General features: G+C 37.5%; 1 protein-coding gene across 6 annotated transcripts in view; it reads left to right on the top strand.

The window, feature by feature from the left end:
* TBC1D4 (TBC1 domain family member 4) overlaps positions 1-18,408 on the top strand; it is a 210,703-nt gene that overhangs the window by 179,711 nt on the left and 12,584 nt on the right. For 3 of the 6 annotated variants that reach the window (XM_065895799.1, XM_065895798.1, XM_065895796.1), the window contains 5 exons: positions 3,878-4,038; positions 6,097-6,306; positions 9,935-10,093; positions 13,744-13,902; positions 16,249-16,493. In XM_065895799.1, coding sequence (XP_065751871.1) covers positions 3,878-4,038; positions 6,097-6,306; positions 9,935-10,093; positions 13,744-13,902; positions 16,249-16,493 — 934 coding nt within the window. Of the gene's footprint in view, positions 1-3,877; positions 4,039-6,096; positions 6,307-6,481; positions 6,485-6,587; positions 6,591-9,934; positions 10,094-13,743; positions 13,903-16,248; positions 16,494-18,408 lie in introns of those variants that run through there. The other 3 variants (XM_065895795.1, XM_065895794.1, XM_065895800.1) reach the window with 3 other exon arrangements.

Genomic DNA, 18,408 nt, shown 5'->3' with positions numbered 1-18,408 from the left:
TTTACCAATGTATGTTGGTATATATATTAATGTGTTTTTGATTTGATCTTCCTACTTAAAAATAGAAAAGTGTTTACATTTTGGAATGCAATGATTTCAAAAGCAAAGAAAACGAAGTGAGACATTTACATAAATGAACATGTAATGTAATAATACTCTGAACTTATTTCTCTGCGAAAATAAATGACATTCTTCCACTAAGAAATGGAAAGAGAAGTACTGACCTAAAGACTTAATGCTAATTAGAGACTGATTTTTTTCCACTAGAAATGTGGGGGATCCTGTGAGTCCTGACAGCTTTATTTTTATGAACCAATAGAGCTTTGTCTGAACTAATGCAAAGAGTATTTACATTGACATAGTAAAGTACAGAGCCTAAGTGTCTGTATTCTGGACTGCCTGGGTTTGAATCGTGACCCTTCTACTTATATTCCAGAGACTGTGGGCAAATTACTTAGCTTCTTTCTGCCTCAATTTCCTCACTAAAAATGGGAGTTGTAGTGCCATCTACCCCATAGGGTTGCTGTGAGGTTGAAATGAGTTCATACTTGTAAAATGCTTTGAATAATGCCTGGCACATAGTATGTCTTTTTGTATTTGCTTTATTATTACTACAATAAATGCCACACGTTGTTTTGTTTTATTTTTACTCAAAAGGTGGACATTTTGCTTGCCTAGGATTAGTTAAAGGAGAAGTTGAAGTGAAAACTAATGTGGTAGTAAAGAAGCAAAAAACCAACAAAACAAAAAGTTTCCCCCCTCAGCCCGGTAAAGTTTCCAACGTGAGATGTAAGAATTTTGATGCACAGAAGTGTTTCACTTGGTTTTGATTCTTAAAATTACTGCCTTAGGAATGTCAGGTTGCTGATTAAATGTAAATCAAAAAGTAAATTGCTGTAAGTTGCATATATGCACTGACTGTTGAAACCCTTATCTGGACCCTGACTTTGGAAGACATATTTCTCTTGCTAGTTGAAGCAGGGCAGCTTTTGCCTTATCTTGGCCACCAAACTGCTTTTTCAGGATATCGTTTTCTAGTACATGATAAAGGGTCAATGGTCTGTTATGTAAGTACTTCCTTTTAGTATAGCATTATCTTATATTTTTGACAGCTAATTTTTGGCTTGTTACTGGCCATTAAATTCCAGACATATGAAGAAAATGTATCATTTGGCAATTTATTTAGATTACAGGATTTAAAGTTTTAGATGTTATGAAATTTTCAAATCTGTAATATTGGGCTAATGTAAGGGTACACCATGCACCAATTTTATAGCCTATTTCCCCCAAAACTGTATATTTTACAGGCAATTTAATACTACCCAAATGCTTGATATGTCATTAACACTGAATTGGAAAAGATGTTTTAATTCCAGCATTAAAATATAAATGTTTCAGAACCCTTAGGTTTGGTTTATTCTATTTTTGTTGTTAGAGGTACTAAAAAGTCAAGAGAAACTACTATTTATTGAACACTTATCCTGTGAGGCATTGAAATGGTTGCTTCTACATATGTATTTCACTTAGCTTTCTAGGCTTAAATTATAAATTAGATACCCTTATATAGCTGTTTCACTATCTGGAAAAAAGATGCCTTATGTTGTTTATTACCGGTATTGTCATTGTCAATACCTACCAGTGCCATCGACACCTCAGTCTGTGCTTTTGGGAAACAGAGCTATTAGAACTTTTTGTAAGAAAAACGTAAAATGTTGTGACTACCAACAAAGGGTTTTAAGAAGGTAGAGCTTTAATTTATTCCTGACATGTTAGCCTAGCCAATATTTTTTGTCCATTTTACTTACCCTTCTGAGTTAATGTTTTTAATGGTTTTACAATATTAATTTATTCCATGGATATTTGTTGAGTGCTTACTATCATTAGCCAGTTGCTACAGTAGGAGCTAGAAATACATCCCTGAGTTGGGCATTTAGCACATAACTGCCAGTGAAATAGTGTTACACAAACGAAGATACAGGGTAGGTTAAACTTGTTTCTTAGGATGTAACTATTGTATATAGAACGTTTGAATCGTAGCTCCCAAAAACGAAATACTTGAATTAATGCTTTCCAAAGGGGAAGTGAAGGTGGATATATTCACTCAGTATGGCAGAGCTGTGAACTGTGGACACATATTAGGGTTATAACTTTATCCAGGATACATAACAAAGTGGGTTTTACTGTATTGGGATGTGTGTATCAGCTGCTTTCTGAAGTATCATGATCCAGCATGTCACTTGCTGTCTGTGTAGCAGCTCAAAGCTACGTCTCTTTCTTAAACTTAATTTAGCTAATCTAGAAGCAGTAGTTCCAGAAAGATAGATCAAGATTAGAAATAACTGAATTACCTGATAACGGTGAGTATGGATACACAAAGTAAATACAAAGATGACAGGTAAGGGCTGAATTGCTCTTCGGACTTTTGATTTTCTTCGCCGTAGTGAGTTCATCTGAGTACGTACGTGGGGTTGTGGCTTTTTTTTTTTTTTTTTTTTTTTTTTTTGTGGTACGCGGGCCTCTCACTGTTGTGGCTTCTCCCGTTGCGGAGCACAGACTCCGGATGCGCAGGCTCAGCGGCCATGGCTCACGAGCCCAGCCGCTTCGTGGCATGTGGGATCTTCCTGGACTGGGGCACGAACCCGTGTCCCCTGCATCGGCAGGCGGACCCTCAACCACTGCGCCACCAGGGAAGCCCGGGGTTGTGGCTTTTTTAGCTGAGTTTCCTTTCTGCCCTAACTACTAACACTTCTTGGTTCCATCAGAAGTTGCACACCTTCACTTGTTGGTATCACCACGTGTAAATATTGTTGTCTTCATCATTCTCTCAGGAAAGCTCAGAGACTTTAAAGCTTAAAAGAGCAAAATATTCCCACCACGAGCAACGACAGTTATTGCATGGTATTTTGGCTGCTAACGTAATTGGTCTCAAAAGTTAAGTTTGAGTCATAATGACCTTTTTTAAAAATAATGACCTTTTCTTGCAGATAGCCCCAGCAGAATTTAGTGTGCTCTTTCCTAGAAAATGAAATTCTTAGAGCAGACCAGCATTTCTGTATGTTTGTTTCCCAAAGCACCAATGTAGAAAGATGTGACATACCCAGCTGCCTACCTCACCACCCCAAAAAGTTAAGGAAGTTGATTCTGGGGTCAAATAATTTAAGTAAGTTAGGGAATTTCTGTATAATATATCCCTTTGGAGAATCACAGTGCATGCTAGCATATTTTAGTCTCTATGAAGTCCTGCTCTAAAGAAATCTGCTTAATGTTTTAACATGTAACCTATCCAATCTCATTTGGCCGCGCTTTTTTCTTTAATATATCGCCTAACAATAATCCCAAGGTTGACTCTTCTGCCTTTGTTCTGGTTACTTTCTATCACGATCCAGCTATTAGTAGCTAACACTCTGGAGACAGATTTAACAGTTACAGGCAACTGGAAGCTATCTTGTCAGCCATCCTATAAGAGCTGTAAGAAAAGCTCTTTAAGAGCCTTTTATGAAACATTGACGCTGTTTAGAATAACTGCTGATTTTAGTTTTTAGCCGATTTTAGGAAAGCATGAGTTCACTAGTCAAGCAACCTTTGCTCCTCTGTATAAGTACTTCCTTTGCTCAGGCTGGAACCTGAAATGGTTGGCTACTATGGAATGAGTAGAAACAGGTGAGCTTCTGATGACTGGACTGTGGCCTGGGCTGCATCTGACCCAGGATGTGGTGGCCTCGGTGACCAGTGTGCCTGGTGACGCATCGCTCCATGTTGCCTGTGGCTTGCGCTTGCCCGTGGTAGAACTTGTGAATGGCTTGTGCTGCCATTTTGTTGTGAAGGATCATGTTATCCAGTTCCCCTTACAAGTTCTATATTTATGTGCTTTCTACAGTGATGGAGAGGGGAGAAAAAGGACCTCGTCTACCTGCAGCAATGAGTCCCTGAACGTTGGAGGAACCCCTGTCACTCCTCGCCGAATTTCCTGGCGGCAGCGCATCTTCCTTAGGGTTGCCTCTCCCATGAACAAATCTCCCTCGGCCATGCAGCAGCAGGGTTCGTGTGATACTTCCTACAGTTACCCCTTACTAGCATTGTAAATTAGGGAATGGAATGCGATGCTTTGTGTACAAAGAGATTTAAGTGATTACAGTAGAGAAACAGCTTCCCTTTTTATATCCGATATAGTGGTTAATGTGTCAGATATCATTAGAACCTATTAGACATTCAGCAAATCATGTTGAATGGATGGATGAATGGATGAATGAATGAATTTTCAAAACGTGTTTTGGGGCCTGCTTCATAATGCATAGGGAACTAGCATAGTGATAGAAGTCATAGACTTTTTTATTATTAGAAAAGCAACATTCTTTTACAAGAGTCACACATGAAACAAAGTAACATAGAAATATTTAACAATAGAAAAGTGGATGCAGATACACCAGGCAAACATCAATCAAAAGAGAGCACTGGCAGCTCTCTTTGCAAATCAGACCTAGAAGAAATTAAAGCAAAATGCCCAAAGGTGCAAAGTAAATGTACCAATAAGCAAAAAGATTTAACGGTGGTGAGAACACTCGTAATTATATAGCTTGGAGAGCTAGAAAATAACACGAAGCAAAATCTGAGGGAGAAATAAATAAATAACTCTCATGGGAGATTTTAACACATTCCTCTCTGAAAATTAAATATAGAGAAATTAAATGTAGATAGTATTTGAGAAACACAATTAAACAAGCTTGATCTGATATTTGTATAGAACCTTGCCACCTATAGAGAAAGTTCATTCATTTTCAGCACACATGGAACAGTCGTAAAAAATATTTATGTACTTGGCTATAAAGATCTTTAAATGAATTCCGGATAATCGTGTTATTTATACTATATTCTCTGATCACCCTGCAAAAAGAAGGAAGGAAGGGAGGAAAGGAGGGAGGGAGGGAGGGAGGGAGAATTAGAGGACAGCTGAAAAATTTCATGTGTTTGGAGGCTGAAAACTGTATTCCTAGAAACTAGAAGGAAGAAGATATGATCAGAGCCCTACAAATCAAAATTGTGTGGTATTTAAAGGGCAGTTCTAAAACCAAGAAAGCCAAAATTCAAATGTGCTAAGTATTCAATCCATAAAGTAAGATTTTTAAAAAAAAATTATTTATTAAGAAAGTAAATAATAAGGGTAAGGGCCGAGGTCAATTAATAAAGAAAAAAAAAACAAGGAAAAAACATTTCTAGAGATAAAATTAACTCTGTCTGGGGTGGTCAAAGAAAGCTTTACACAAAAGTTACGTATTTGTTTAAACTCATTGCTAGGAGAAGCATCTTTCAGAAAAAGGGACGAGAAAAGCTCTAGAGTCATTGCAGAGAACTTTGTGGGTCAGGGAGTCATGAGAAATTCAGCATCAAGAGAGCAGATGGCAGATGGAGACAAGAAGTTGGAAAGGTTGCTTGAGGTCAAAGTCTGAAGCGGTCTATGTGCTATTCCCGGGAGTTTGGACTTTGTTCTATGGAATGCATGCATCCATGGAAATGTTTTAAGACACAAAATCATGATTGTTAATAGGAAAATAATTGGCAACCGTGAAAAAGATGGTCTAGAATGGAGGGAGAGAATGAGCTCCGGAAATTGGGAGCTCATTCTTATAGTGTTGCAGGAATGAGCAGTGCTCAGCTGAGCCATGACCAGAGCCGCTCAGCTGCTTTACTCTTGACAGATTCTGATGGTAGGTGTAGACCTTAGGAGGTCACTAATGCTTACTGATGTAATCTTTTTGTTTTGCACAGAGAACATACCCAGAAAAATTGCAGAAGTGTTGAACTGTGGGGGAAGGCCAGGTCATTTTAGAGCACCTATCTTATAGGTTATTTTGTGCGGAAAGAAGAAGTGGTGAAATTACATATACTTTCGTTTCACTAGGAGAGGGAAATCTGGAAGGGGAATTCAGTCTAGCGAATTTACTTAAATCATTAGTTCCAGAAACGGACAGTTACTGGGAGAGCAGCTTTGTGAACAACTTTAAAAGTGGAATATAGGAGGAGAGAGCGTCAAGTCCAGAGAGAACTTCTGTAGTCTGGGCTACGACTTAGGAATGCCTCTCACTGTTTTCTTCTCTGCAGATGGACTGGACACGAGTGAGCTGCTGCCACTGTCCCCTCTTGCCCCACCCATGGAGGAGGAACCGCTGCTTATATTCATGTCTGGTGACGATGACCCAGAAAAGGCTGAAGAAGGAAAAAAGTCGGAGGAACTGAGGAGTTTGTGGAGAAAAGCTATACACCAGCAAATCCTGTTGCTTCGAATGGAAAAAGAAAACCAGAAACTTGAAGGTTAGCCATTCAAACAGGACTATGATATCATATGATATGATACTATAATCTAAAGGTGTCGTTTGTTAATACTATTCCCCCCGCGCCACACACACACTCAAACTCATTCTCGGACTGTATACACACTTTTACCAGAATATCTACTGATTAAAATTGTTTAGTGCTATTTCGTGAGGTGGTTATGACATGGGAAGCTGACCAGCTTAAGAAATTTGCATTTTTGTTTAGCAGATTTAAAACATCAGACATCCTTTGAGTATATTTGGGTGATAGAATAATAGAAGGTAGTAGAATGTATATAACGAAGTCAATGTGTTTAATATGACTGAAAGTTTAATATCATCATGTACTACTTTAAAAAAACCCTAAATATGAAAACGCAAATTCTCTTCTTTTCGAATATGATTTTCAAATTTCAGGCTAATTGTATCCATAATATGGTAAATATGCCTATTTCAAATAAATTATATTGTATCCATTCCAACTAATTATCTATTATCAAATCAAGGTTTCTATGTTTTGTTACTGTTTTTTGAATTTTCTATTTAAAAAATCATATTGAAATCATTAAATTTATAAATGGATAATTTATAACAGCTATTGTGCTATTTGTAGTGCTTTATTGCTAAGTTTATGCATACCAAATGCTTTAGAATGTGTTTTCCAGACTTTAAAATAATGATGTTATTTTCGCCAGTGCTGATAGAATCATAGACAGGGAGATGTGCAGATGGTACCAAAATCTGAAAAATTTATTAATGCCATTATCTTGGGTAAATCATTAACATAAAAGGGCCTTGTTTTTCACATTTATGAAATGAAAGATTTAGCTTAAGTGGGCCTTTGACTTTTAAGATTATTGGAAAACGTATAATCTAGATTTTTCTCTGACTTGCTTTTATTATGCTGTCTTCCAAAAAAAAGCCTTTTTTTAGTACAGGCAGATAGTCACATTTCTGTGTTCATCATCTGCCTTAAGATTCCTTTTACTATACCTATTGCTCAATTAAGTTTTTAATATTTTTTTAGTTTGCTAGGGCACAGCTATATTCTTTTTTTTTTTTTGCGGTACCGGGCCTCTCACTGTTGTGGCCTCTCCCATTGCGGAGCACAGGCTCCGGACGCGCAGGCTCAGCGGCCATGGCTCACGGGCCCAGCTGCTCCGCGGCATATGGGATCTTCCCAGACCGGGGCACAAACCTGTGTCCCCTGCATCAGCAGGTGGACTCTCAACCACTGCATCACCAGGGAAGCCCAACAGCTATATTCTTATATATATTATTGCTATGTTCTTAGCAGAATGAAAAGTACATACGATTTTTAAACGTCCTTAGGAAATAAATCTTCTTTTCTTTCAAGTTAAAAATGCAATTAATTGTTATTAACATAGCTTTTAAAAGTTTGATGTGATAAATGGTATGCCTACTCAAGCTTCCATAGATTTTGAAAGGAATTGAATTTATGTTTTTTGTAGTTGAGTATATCTTGAACTAATGCATAAACAGAAAAAGAGGTTGAAAAAAGATGGTTATGATTTCCTTAAAACATTTAAAGCATGAAATTGTATTTCATTAACAGTTGGGAATATGTACAGTAGAATATTATATTAAATATTAATGGATAATTTTAGAATCATAGACTGTTTGAACTGGAGATTAGAGATGATTTAGCTCCATTCTTCATTCTGCAGCTGAGTTAGTGACTGGCTTGGGGAGGCTAAGGAAATTAACCTAAGGTCCAACAGTGGTGTACTGGCAGAACAAGTATTAAAACTCCAGTTTATTTATCATGGTTCTTGGGCTTTTTCCCAGTATGCCATAGTATTTCTCAACTATATGTGTTAGTATAAGGAAATGGATGATACAAATGACTCTGTGTATTCTGTGTATTATATACGACTACATAAATTGACAGAATAAGAGAGGAGGTGACATTTAGAATATATGATCAGAAACCTCTGTCGGTCCTATATTTACTTCTGTACTTAAATAACAAACACAAAAAATAGCTTAATCCATTAAAAATTCATCTAATGGGGGCTTCCCTGGTGGCGCAGTGGTTGAGAGTCCGCCTGCCGATGCAGGGGACACGGGTTCTTGCCCCGGTCCGGGAAGATCCCACATGCCGCGGAGCGGCTGGGCCCGTGAGCCATGGCCGCTGAGCCTGCGCATCCGGAGCCTGTGCTCCGCAACGGGAGGGGCCACAACAGTGAGAGGCCTGCGTACTGCAAAAAAAAAAAAAAAAAAAAAAAAATAATAATAATCTAATGGATAAGCATTTCTTCATGGTTCTTTGTGCTTGCCTAGTTAACCAGGGCAAGTATTAACTGCTCTCACTCAGCACTTTATCCTCAGGGCCTATGACTGGCACATAGCAGATGATTATTATTATTTTAAATGAATAATCTAGAGAAGGTTGGAGAAAAAAAAATCTGAGGAAATTTTATTCTTTGTCCATTGTGGAAAAACATCATTAATAAAGTTATATTTAGGATTATATTTAGAATGATATTTGTTATTAACTTTTAAAAAATTGCTTGATGATCATAGAGAAATATAAAGCAAATATCGAGAAGCAAAGCTAGACTGTTAGAAAGCCATCTAGTGGTATCTAGGAGGAATTTTTTGTAGTCCGATTTCTCTTTTGATTATATCTGGACTTTTAAGTAGACATTTTTACTGGCCTGTTGGAATAGCAGTCTATTGTAAGATATTTTAATTCTTTTGAAATGGCTTCAAACACTAAGTTAAGAGTAATACTCATTCTGCTATTGTTTTTGTGCTGTCGAGGACTTTGGATGCATGACAAAGATTTGTGTTGCAGCAGGTAAGGTGGTTGAGCCCTGGAGCTTGAATGGATACAGATTACTCTGAGAGGCTCCTGTTCAGTGTGGTCCTAATAAAAGAGAAGAAATACACTCACATGTTTTTTTCTCCCTTCTCCTCTTTTGGAATCGATTCTTCAAGATAAAGACCAAATACAGATAGTGGTTTGTTTTATAAGCATTTCTTTTAATGAACTCTGGGCTTAGATTTTAGACCATCAAATGAGAGAAAATTCTGTATTATTTTGAAAAATGAAAGTAGTGTTAGCTTCAGAAAAATGAATTTTCCTCTTAAAGGTTATTAAAAATGGACACAGGAATGTATAACCTACTGTTGTTAAGGGCAGTATTGGTAACTCTGGAAATAGTTATAAAAATGTATCAGGTTATCATGGTCAAATATTTCTCAAATCAAGGTTAGCATGAGGCATTGCTTGCTCATATGTCATATATAAAATATTAACATTTTAATGGTGTTTAAAATGATGCAAGCTGTCGCTTCTGTGGTTATCTATTACATTTGTCAAAAAATTGATATTTCAAACATGGTTTGTTTTTTATGCTTAGAAGCCTTATCATCTGTAACATACTGAGTAAAAGCTCCTTAGGAAGTTATTCCTTTTTTTTTTTTTTTACATGAAATGGCTCAAAATTTAAGAAACCTGTCATGTATCCTCAGTTTTTTTTTTTTAAGTTTTCTTTTTCAGCAAATGTTATTTGGTATGGTTTTACAAATGCAATTAAACATTACAAATACTGTGTTTTAAAAGCATATAGGTCTTATGTAAATTCTGTCTTCCTTAGCAAGCAGAGATGAGCTCCAGTCCAGAAAAATTAAATTGGATTATGAAGAAGTTGGAGTATGTCAGAAGGAGGTCTTAATAACCTGGGATAAGAAGTTGTTAAACTGCAGAACTAAAATCAGATGTGATATGGAAGATATTCATACTTCTCTTAAAGAAGGTATCTTGGATCATCTCAATCAATCTTTTTTCTTTTTTGAAAAGCTTCAGAAATTTTTTTGATTCATGCAGCCTAGGCATAATTTTCTCTTTGTGCTTTGCCTATAAAAAAAGGAGAGGACTTTGTTTCTGCCTGTAGTTGGTGACTGTATTGGTAAGCACATGGTACTATTGGAGATATTCTGTCCCTGAGGAGACAGCAGGCACCTTTTCTACACAGTTTCCTGCCTCTTCACCAGCTGTTTCAACTCAGTGTTGTTGTTTGCTAAGGAAAGATCGCATGCATTAGTACAAATCTTTGATCATATCCGTAAAAATATCTCAGGCTTTTAAACTTGACTCATTTGTCATTTGCTCAGAAGTGTTTATTTATAAATATATGTGTATATTCATGTACATGTTTGTACAGATATATATTATTAGCAATCAGTTTTCCTACCATCCATTCTTTTATTTATTTTAGAAAAACGCTTTTATTTAGCCTTATATTGCATTTCTGCTCTGTCATATAAAATGACTGATGTTTAAACGTCTTAAATTTAAAATTAAAACTAATATGTGAATTGCTTAGATGCAGTTTCTGTGACTCAGATTAACTGTATTAAAATGAGAATCTCTATGACCTGCCTAAATAAAGATCCCAAAGTACCCAAAATAACCTGATCATGAATCTTGTTTTAAAAGACTATGGTAATGTAAAACTGTTGCCCAACTAAGTTTAAATTAGAATTAATTTTGTAAGATGCTACACTTACAAACCTGATACATGGTTTTTTTCCTTGAAGATATGGAAATCCCAGAGATTTTCGCTGACTGCATTACTTGGGAGGCAAAATAGTGGCTAATAGAATGTGTGTGAGATGTAGAACATACTGTTCTTTGGTATGACTCAAATATGTTTTGGGGGTGTTCATCTTCCCAGTTCTTATAGAACAGAGTTTAAACTTCTCAGCACTGTGCCCAAGGCCCTCCATGATCTCTCCTTCGTCTTTAATCTCACTTTTTTTTTTTTTCCCCGGTACGCGGGCCCCTCACTGTTGTGGCCTCTCCCGTTGCGGAGCACAGGCTCCGGACGCGCAGGCTCAGTGGCCATGGCTCACGGGCCCAGCCGCTCCGCGGCATGTGGGATCCTCCCGGACCGGAGCGCGAACCCGTGTCCCCTGTATCGGCAGGCGGACTCTCAACCACTGCGCCCCCAGGGAGGCCCTCATCTCACTTTTTAACCTCCCCTACCTTGTAGCCTGTGCTTCAGGGATGCTAACTACTTTGGGTCCCAGTCTGGCACAGGCTATTTCTTGCAGGGATGCTCCAGCTCTCCCTACCCTCCCTCTTCCATCCTCTCTACCTTCTCCCCATTTCCCGTCTCCTTTTCTTTCCACCTCATCTTCTTCTCCCTCCTCCTTTGTCCCCATCTTTCTCTGCACCTCTCAGGGCCTCCGTACATCCTTCTTCCCAAAGTGATTGCTGCCTACACTCCCAGCCTGGAGAATCGTATTATCTCTCAGCTCTCAGTTCAAATACCATTTCCTCAGAGTGCCCCTCTCCCCCGGTAAATTAGTTTTGTTTTATTATTCTTTCTCATGATTCTTTCCCTTTAATTGTGCTTATGATAATTTATAACTTTGTATCTATGTGTATATCTGTTTCATGTTTTCTCACTCCACCCCCCATACTCCTAGCACCTAAGAGAGCATCTTGCATAAGTTATTTATTGAATGAATGAATGAGACTAATTTTCCTGAGAATGGATTTATTCATCTCTCAGTGATGAGGTATCCTCAGTGCCATGGTCTATTCTCTGCTATATGTTAGATGCTCAATAAATATTTAATTAAAGTGAATTACTTTTTTGTAGAATTGTTACTGGATGGATAACAAGACAGCCCTCTCCTGTTATCAATGATTCATTTAATGGGCTAATGAAAGTTACCCTCTAAAAATGACGTTTTGCACGAGATCATTCATTCATTCATTCAACAAATGTATGAGTAGAGAGGTATATTCTTGGACTTCATCATAGAGAGATGAAAGTATGCTAACTATTCTCAGGGAGCTCACCATCTAAGTGAGGAAACTAGACAAACATACAGTATAGTGCTAACTGTAATCCAATATGGTAATGGTGCAGTCTGAGTCACATAGCATATGAAAAGGGACTTCTTACTCCTAGAGATGTTAGGGAGAGTTTCTGCAGAAGAATGGTATTCAGGCTCATCCTTAAAAGACAAATAGGGCTTCCCTGGTGGCGCAGTGGTTGAGAGTCCGCCTGCCGATGCAGGGGACGTGGGTTCGTACCCCGGTGCGGGAGCCTGTGCTCCGCAATGGGAGAGGCCACAACAGTGAGAGGCCCGCGTACCGCAAGGAAAAAAAAAGACAAATAGAGATACACTAGGCAATCAACTGGAGGAGCTTGGAATTTCATAAACGCAACAGTAGGAACAAGAAACTGGAAGTGTGAAAACCACCATAAGCTTCTTATGGCCCTACACTGAGTACAGCTAGATACTTACTATATACACTTAGTGTGGCAGGGAACGGGAGGTGATGGAACTAAAAAAAGGTGGTTTGGAGGTATACCCTGTAGAGGGCCTTAGAATTCATGTTCGTGAGCCTGAGTTATGCCTTTCGGACAATAATACTTTGAGCTTCTGCAAACTGTTACATTGCATCCCAAAGAGATCAGTGCCATTATACCTTTCTCTACCCAGCTGGAGCTCAGGAACCTATTCCATATCTAGTCTTTTTGGACTGAAAACAGTGAAATAAAGTTGCCTGCACTGTACAGAATTGAATTCTGTCCCTCCCAGTGCTATATTTCATGTCCCTTGGCATAAAAAAAACCATACGTTTAGCATACTTCGAATTGCTTGTTTTGGTTTTCAAGCAGACTGGAGTTAGTGTTTCATTATACATGAATATAGCAATTATGCTAGCTATTTTCTTCTCAAAGGCTGAATGATGTTCTGGAGCACTGCCTTCATATTGTACTTACCATTTTTATTATTTCATTTTCTTGTGGACCATATAAGAATGCTATTTAATTCTCTTTTACAAAGTTACTTTTTAGTGACAGCTATTTAGAAATCAGAGTATGAATATTAGCATTTATTACCAGCTTCAAACCAAACAAAAGGTGAAAATAGGCAGTAATACATTTCAGTATTTCAGAATTTGGCCTCTGAAACTAGAGTTCTATACTGCACTAGCTGTGAGAACTTGGGCAAGTTACTTAGCTTCTTTCTGCCTCAGCTTCGCCATCTGTAAAGTGTAGATAATAGTAATTACCTGCCTCATTAGGTTGTTTTCTGAGGACCTGTGAATAAATTAGGTGCAGTTTCTGTAATTACAATGTCAGAAACTAACTGTCCTCAATAAATGTTGTATTAGGTTCTCAATCAGCGGTGGCAGCTGTTCTTGTTAATATTGCCATTATTATCCTTGTTATTTTGAGGGTTTTCTTTTGCAAGACACCAGCTACAGGATTAAACTTTTCAAAATAGGCTTCTGTCACTACATCGTACTGTGTGATTATAGGGTGGAACGCAGGACAGTAGAGCTGCCTATTTTCATGCATTACATAGTTCATCAACTGTGTTTTAGCACCTTCATTCCAGTGTTCAAGACCTTGCTTTCTTATCTCTTTGACTGTAGGTGTTCCCAAAAGTCGACGAGGAGAAATCTGGCAGTTCCTAGCTTTGCAGTATCGTCTAAGACACAGATTGCCTAATAAACAACAACCTCCTGACACGTCCTATAAAGAGCTTTTAAAGCAGCTCACGGTTCAGCAGCATGCTATTCTCGTGGACTTAGGTACGTTTGCCGTATTGATTATAATTTACAAAAGTAAATAATAGGTCCTTTTGTTGAGTTTTGGGGGGTTTTCTATTTGTTTTTAGCTTTGATAAAGACAAACTATTGGTCTGCAGAGTTGCTGGCTTTGTCCTTTCCTGAGGGCAAGTTGGCCTTATGTCTGGTTGAAGATACCCTAAATGCCTGAAGATAAAGTGAAGTTTTCATCCTCAGACTTGTCCTCTGAAAAATCTTGTATTTGAATCATCGTAAAGGTCTTATTATTGGGTGCTCTCAGTTCCTGTTTTTCGAACAACTGACTTTTGTTTGGGATAGATAATTATTAGCTTGGTCAACACTGGTCTTGAAATAGGTTAGAACAGGTTTAAAGGGGCACCAGAAAATTTAACAAAGGTCTACTAAGTATTCCTGGACACATTGCTGAAAACAAGCTTTGGAGTAAGCCTTTAAGAATCAATACAATATGTGGTTATGTTGTGGAAATCATGAATACATCCTTATAGGATGAAAGAAAACTTAGCTGTCCTAATGTTATGTGCATTTCCAGTGGCAGCATCATAAAGTCATCCTTTTAAACGCTGAATTTCAAATAACTTACGGAAAGTAAAAATGGTGTGATTTTAAAAAGTGTATGTCTCTGATTTTTCTCTAAATTAATATATTTTATTCTTTTAAAATATCTAACTTACTGGATTAAATATTGTACATTGACATTTGGATTATTTCATCTGTATTCCTAAAGGTTGATATATTTAAGGTGGCCAGATACGTTATTTGAGCCCATTTGGGAAAACAAGGGATTACTTTTTATTCGGGCTCTTCTTATTTTAGGATATATAAAAATCACAGGCCAAAACGGACCTCTGCTCCTTTTGGATGACAAACAGCTTTTGTTGGGAAAAGGCCAACTCAGTTAATAGTTTTTGAGCCCAATAGAATTGAAATGGAGAATTTTACAGAGAAACTGAAAACTTCACTTTTTGTCCCGATTCTATCACTGAACAGTAGTTTTAAGCAAATTACTTTGCTTCTGAGTTTCAATCCTGTCTCTTAAATCAGGACAGTGAACTATGGGCCTCTGCAGATCGGTGGTTCTGTGACCGGAAGTTGATAATGAGACTAGAAATTGGGATGTCGTATTTAGAGCTAGTCAAGATATCCTTAAAGAGAAGGAGATGATGAGATCACATTACAGGGAAAAGGCTGGTCGGAAAAAAATGGAGCTAATGTCACGGATGGACGGTATATTTATAGTTTTCTGTAGCAAGCATTTTAAGTGAGAGAGTAAAATGATAATTTTAAAAATTGCTTATTTGACTTTGCTTGTAGCCATCTGTGTTTCCTCAGTGTGTTCTTATTATATTCTCATATCTTCCCCTTATTTGCTCTGCAGGATTAATCTTATCAGTTCCTAGGTGAAAAATCACTTTTAAGCATATCTGGTGGGAAACATTTAAAAATCTGGCCTTCTTACAAGTTCTAACTGACATGAGTAATCACTTCACAAGGAAGTTAACATCCCCTTCATTTTCATGGCACAAGGAAAGTCCCAAAGCACTGTGTACAGCTTTGGTGGTGAAGATGGGTTTGTTTCAGTGTTTAGTACCAACTTTTTAGAAAATCCGGGACTAACTTGCTTGCTGAAGTGTCTCTATGGTAATTCTGTACACAGAGGTGAATTTTAGAGGGGAATTTATTTAAAATCAGCTTGACCCTTCACTATCCTTGACCTTTTTGGATATACTGAAAAAAGAAAAGAGGTCTGTGTGGCTCATGGAAGTAGTTTAAGAAACAAAGCCAAAAATATTTGAAAAAAGTATTTCCTGAATGATAGGCTGAATGTAAAACAAAACAACCCTAGGAATTCCCTCTAGTGTCACAATACAAGAAAAGCAGGAAGGAGTCTGCTGTGGACCACTAAGATTTCTTTCTAAATCATATGATACCTCCTGTAGAATTCTGATTTCAGTTAGCAGGTAGTTTTTATGTGAACTTAGAATTAGCCTTGATTTATAGTCAGAATAAGTTTTATGTTCTATTCTCCTGGGATCTCTCCTGAATATGTCTTTGATTTGTTTGTGGAATTTTTTTTCCTAAAAAGAAGCGCTGGTTAGCATCAAATGTTTGCTCCCCTATCATATACATGGAGATGGGGTGATGGTCTGGCAGGTAGGACTTGGGACTGGCTAGAGGGAAAGAGACTGTTAGTTTAGAGGGGTGCTCCGAGCAGCATTCAGTGGTTTGGAAAAGAGCATTTATTTATTCCTGGAAATCACTGAATTGCAATTTCACTCTGGTCTCCAAAGCATCAGGTCATCTCAAAAATATTTTTCTTTTCTTCTGCAGGGAGGACATTTCCTACTCATCCTTACTTTTCAGCACAGCTTGGGGCAGGGCAGCTGTCTCTCTTTAACCTCTTGAAAGCCTACTCATTGCTGGACAAAGAAGTGGGTTACTGTCAGGGGATCAGCTTTGTGGCTGGAGTCCTGCTTCTGCACATGAGTGAAGAGCAAGCCTTTGAAATGCTGAAATTCCTTATGTATGACCTGGGCTTTCGCAAGCAGTACCGACCTGACATGATGTCTCTACAGGTGAGTGGCAGATCTTCACAAGGAATGTGTAACACTCTCACCAGAAATCTTAGCAGGAGCCCTCTTCTAAATTACGGTTAAGATTTAAAGAAATTTGGGCCCAGTGTCTTGGAACTTGGATAAATGTAGAGGCATGTTTTAGTTCATGGTTTTAGTGTGGGATTTGCGATGTTGCTAAACCTCTAAGTGTACGACATCCATATGCAGAGTAACTTTCCCTTAGTTTCTGAAGTAAATAAATAAGCCATTCTAGTGTGTACTTAAGTCTCTGTTTCCTAAGTCTATGAGTTACCTGGAGAAAGTATCAAGTCAACTTTATTCACTTTTCCTTACCTTGTCAGTTGAAAAAAATCATAGATATTTTGTTTGAAATCTGAAAATATAATGTTTTATTCTTTGAGTGTGTAAACGGCAGGTATCTATATCATGCTTCTTCATGAACTTTCCATGTCTCCCCTGCTTTATCTTAAGGTCAGACAGGCCCTTATAGAGGAAAAAGTGTTCAGAGTCAGCAGTACTTTTTCAGTCTGCTTTTCTTATCATGCTCTGAAGAAGCACCGTTAAGATTTTTCAGTTAAGTAGGGTATTCACTGCCACGGCTGTATTCAACCTACTTCAAACTCCCTGTTTACGCATTTCTCCTCTCTAGTTTAAACTTCACTTTCCTTAACATATTGTTTTCTAACAAAAAGTTTACATTTTCTCTGTAGATATGCTATCTTAAACAACCACTACCTTGCAATATAAAGCTTTTGGTCATAAAAATATAAAGGAAGGCTTTAAAGGGAAGAATGTCCGGGTTCTCCTCCTCTGAAATGAGATAGGCATGATGCCCAGTTAGTCATAATGTTATGCTTTAGATAAGAACTAAAATATTTTTAAAATACTTTTAATACTTTTAATACTTTTTCCTGATTCCCAATGATCAGTTTTTACATTTAGTATTTCCGTCTTACCAATCCATGGACAAAAAAGGACTTTGTTTTCACTTTATGAATATTATAGTAAGTGGTATTTTCTTGAAAGGATGAGTGGAGAGGGAATGCTCTGTTTTTCATTACTTCTTCAATATGAAAGTTTTGGCAGGGAAATAGGGCTTTGCTCTCAATGTTGGGTTTCAGCTGTGAATTCATATGAAGGGTGTTCACCAGGATACAGAAATCAAATACAGTGATTCCTAGTTGATAACTATGCATAGGTCTATAAACATTCCACAAGTGAAATAGTAATGACTGTGAAAGGTTTTATTTTTTACTTTATTTCTAAACAGTTTACTGTGTCATATCGGGTAGGAAGCATTGGTGCCCTTGTAAGGAGTTCAATAGGTCTGATTTTCAAAAATAACAGTTTGCGATCTATCATTAAAATTTCAAAGAATGAAAAGTATTTGTGAGTAGCATGTAGTCTTGGTTCATGAATAAAAGGGTAGATACAGCTTTCACTTTAAAAATGCAATCATTTTTCAATTTAAAAATTCCTCATCCATTTGACATCATAAAAATTCATATAAACTGGATTTATACATTGATTTAATATGACCCACAATTACCAAGAAATATTTTCTGTCTATAATTATGAAAATGAAGATGTTTAAGAATCTTTGGGGGCAGTGTTCTTATAGACCATGAGATTGGGGACCTTATTCTGGGAAAGTAGAACTTTTTGATCTATAAAGTGAGATGCGACACTTTTCTACTTTCTAGAATAGAAAGTGTTTCTTATCCAATCACTATGGTGTTCAGAAGTGGAAGTGGCAGCAGGCTTGGGATCACTTGATAGGATTTCTGATTACCTGTGTGGTTTGGGGTTGGGCACTGCAGGCACTGAGCTTATCTGTAAAGGAAGGGGGTCGAGGTCTCTTTTAACTATGGCCCATCACATTTTGTGTCTGCCATTTTCTGTGTTAAGTGTAAAG

The sequence above is a fragment of the Phocoena phocoena genome, chromosome 18 (assembly GCF_963924675.1).
Source record: "Phocoena phocoena chromosome 18, mPhoPho1.1, whole genome shotgun sequence".
NCBI classification, from domain to species: domain Eukaryota; kingdom Metazoa; phylum Chordata; class Mammalia; order Artiodactyla; family Phocoenidae; genus Phocoena; species Phocoena phocoena.
The sequence above is the reverse complement of the archived record's forward strand: the minus strand, read 5'-3'. Positions and strand labels throughout refer to the sequence as shown.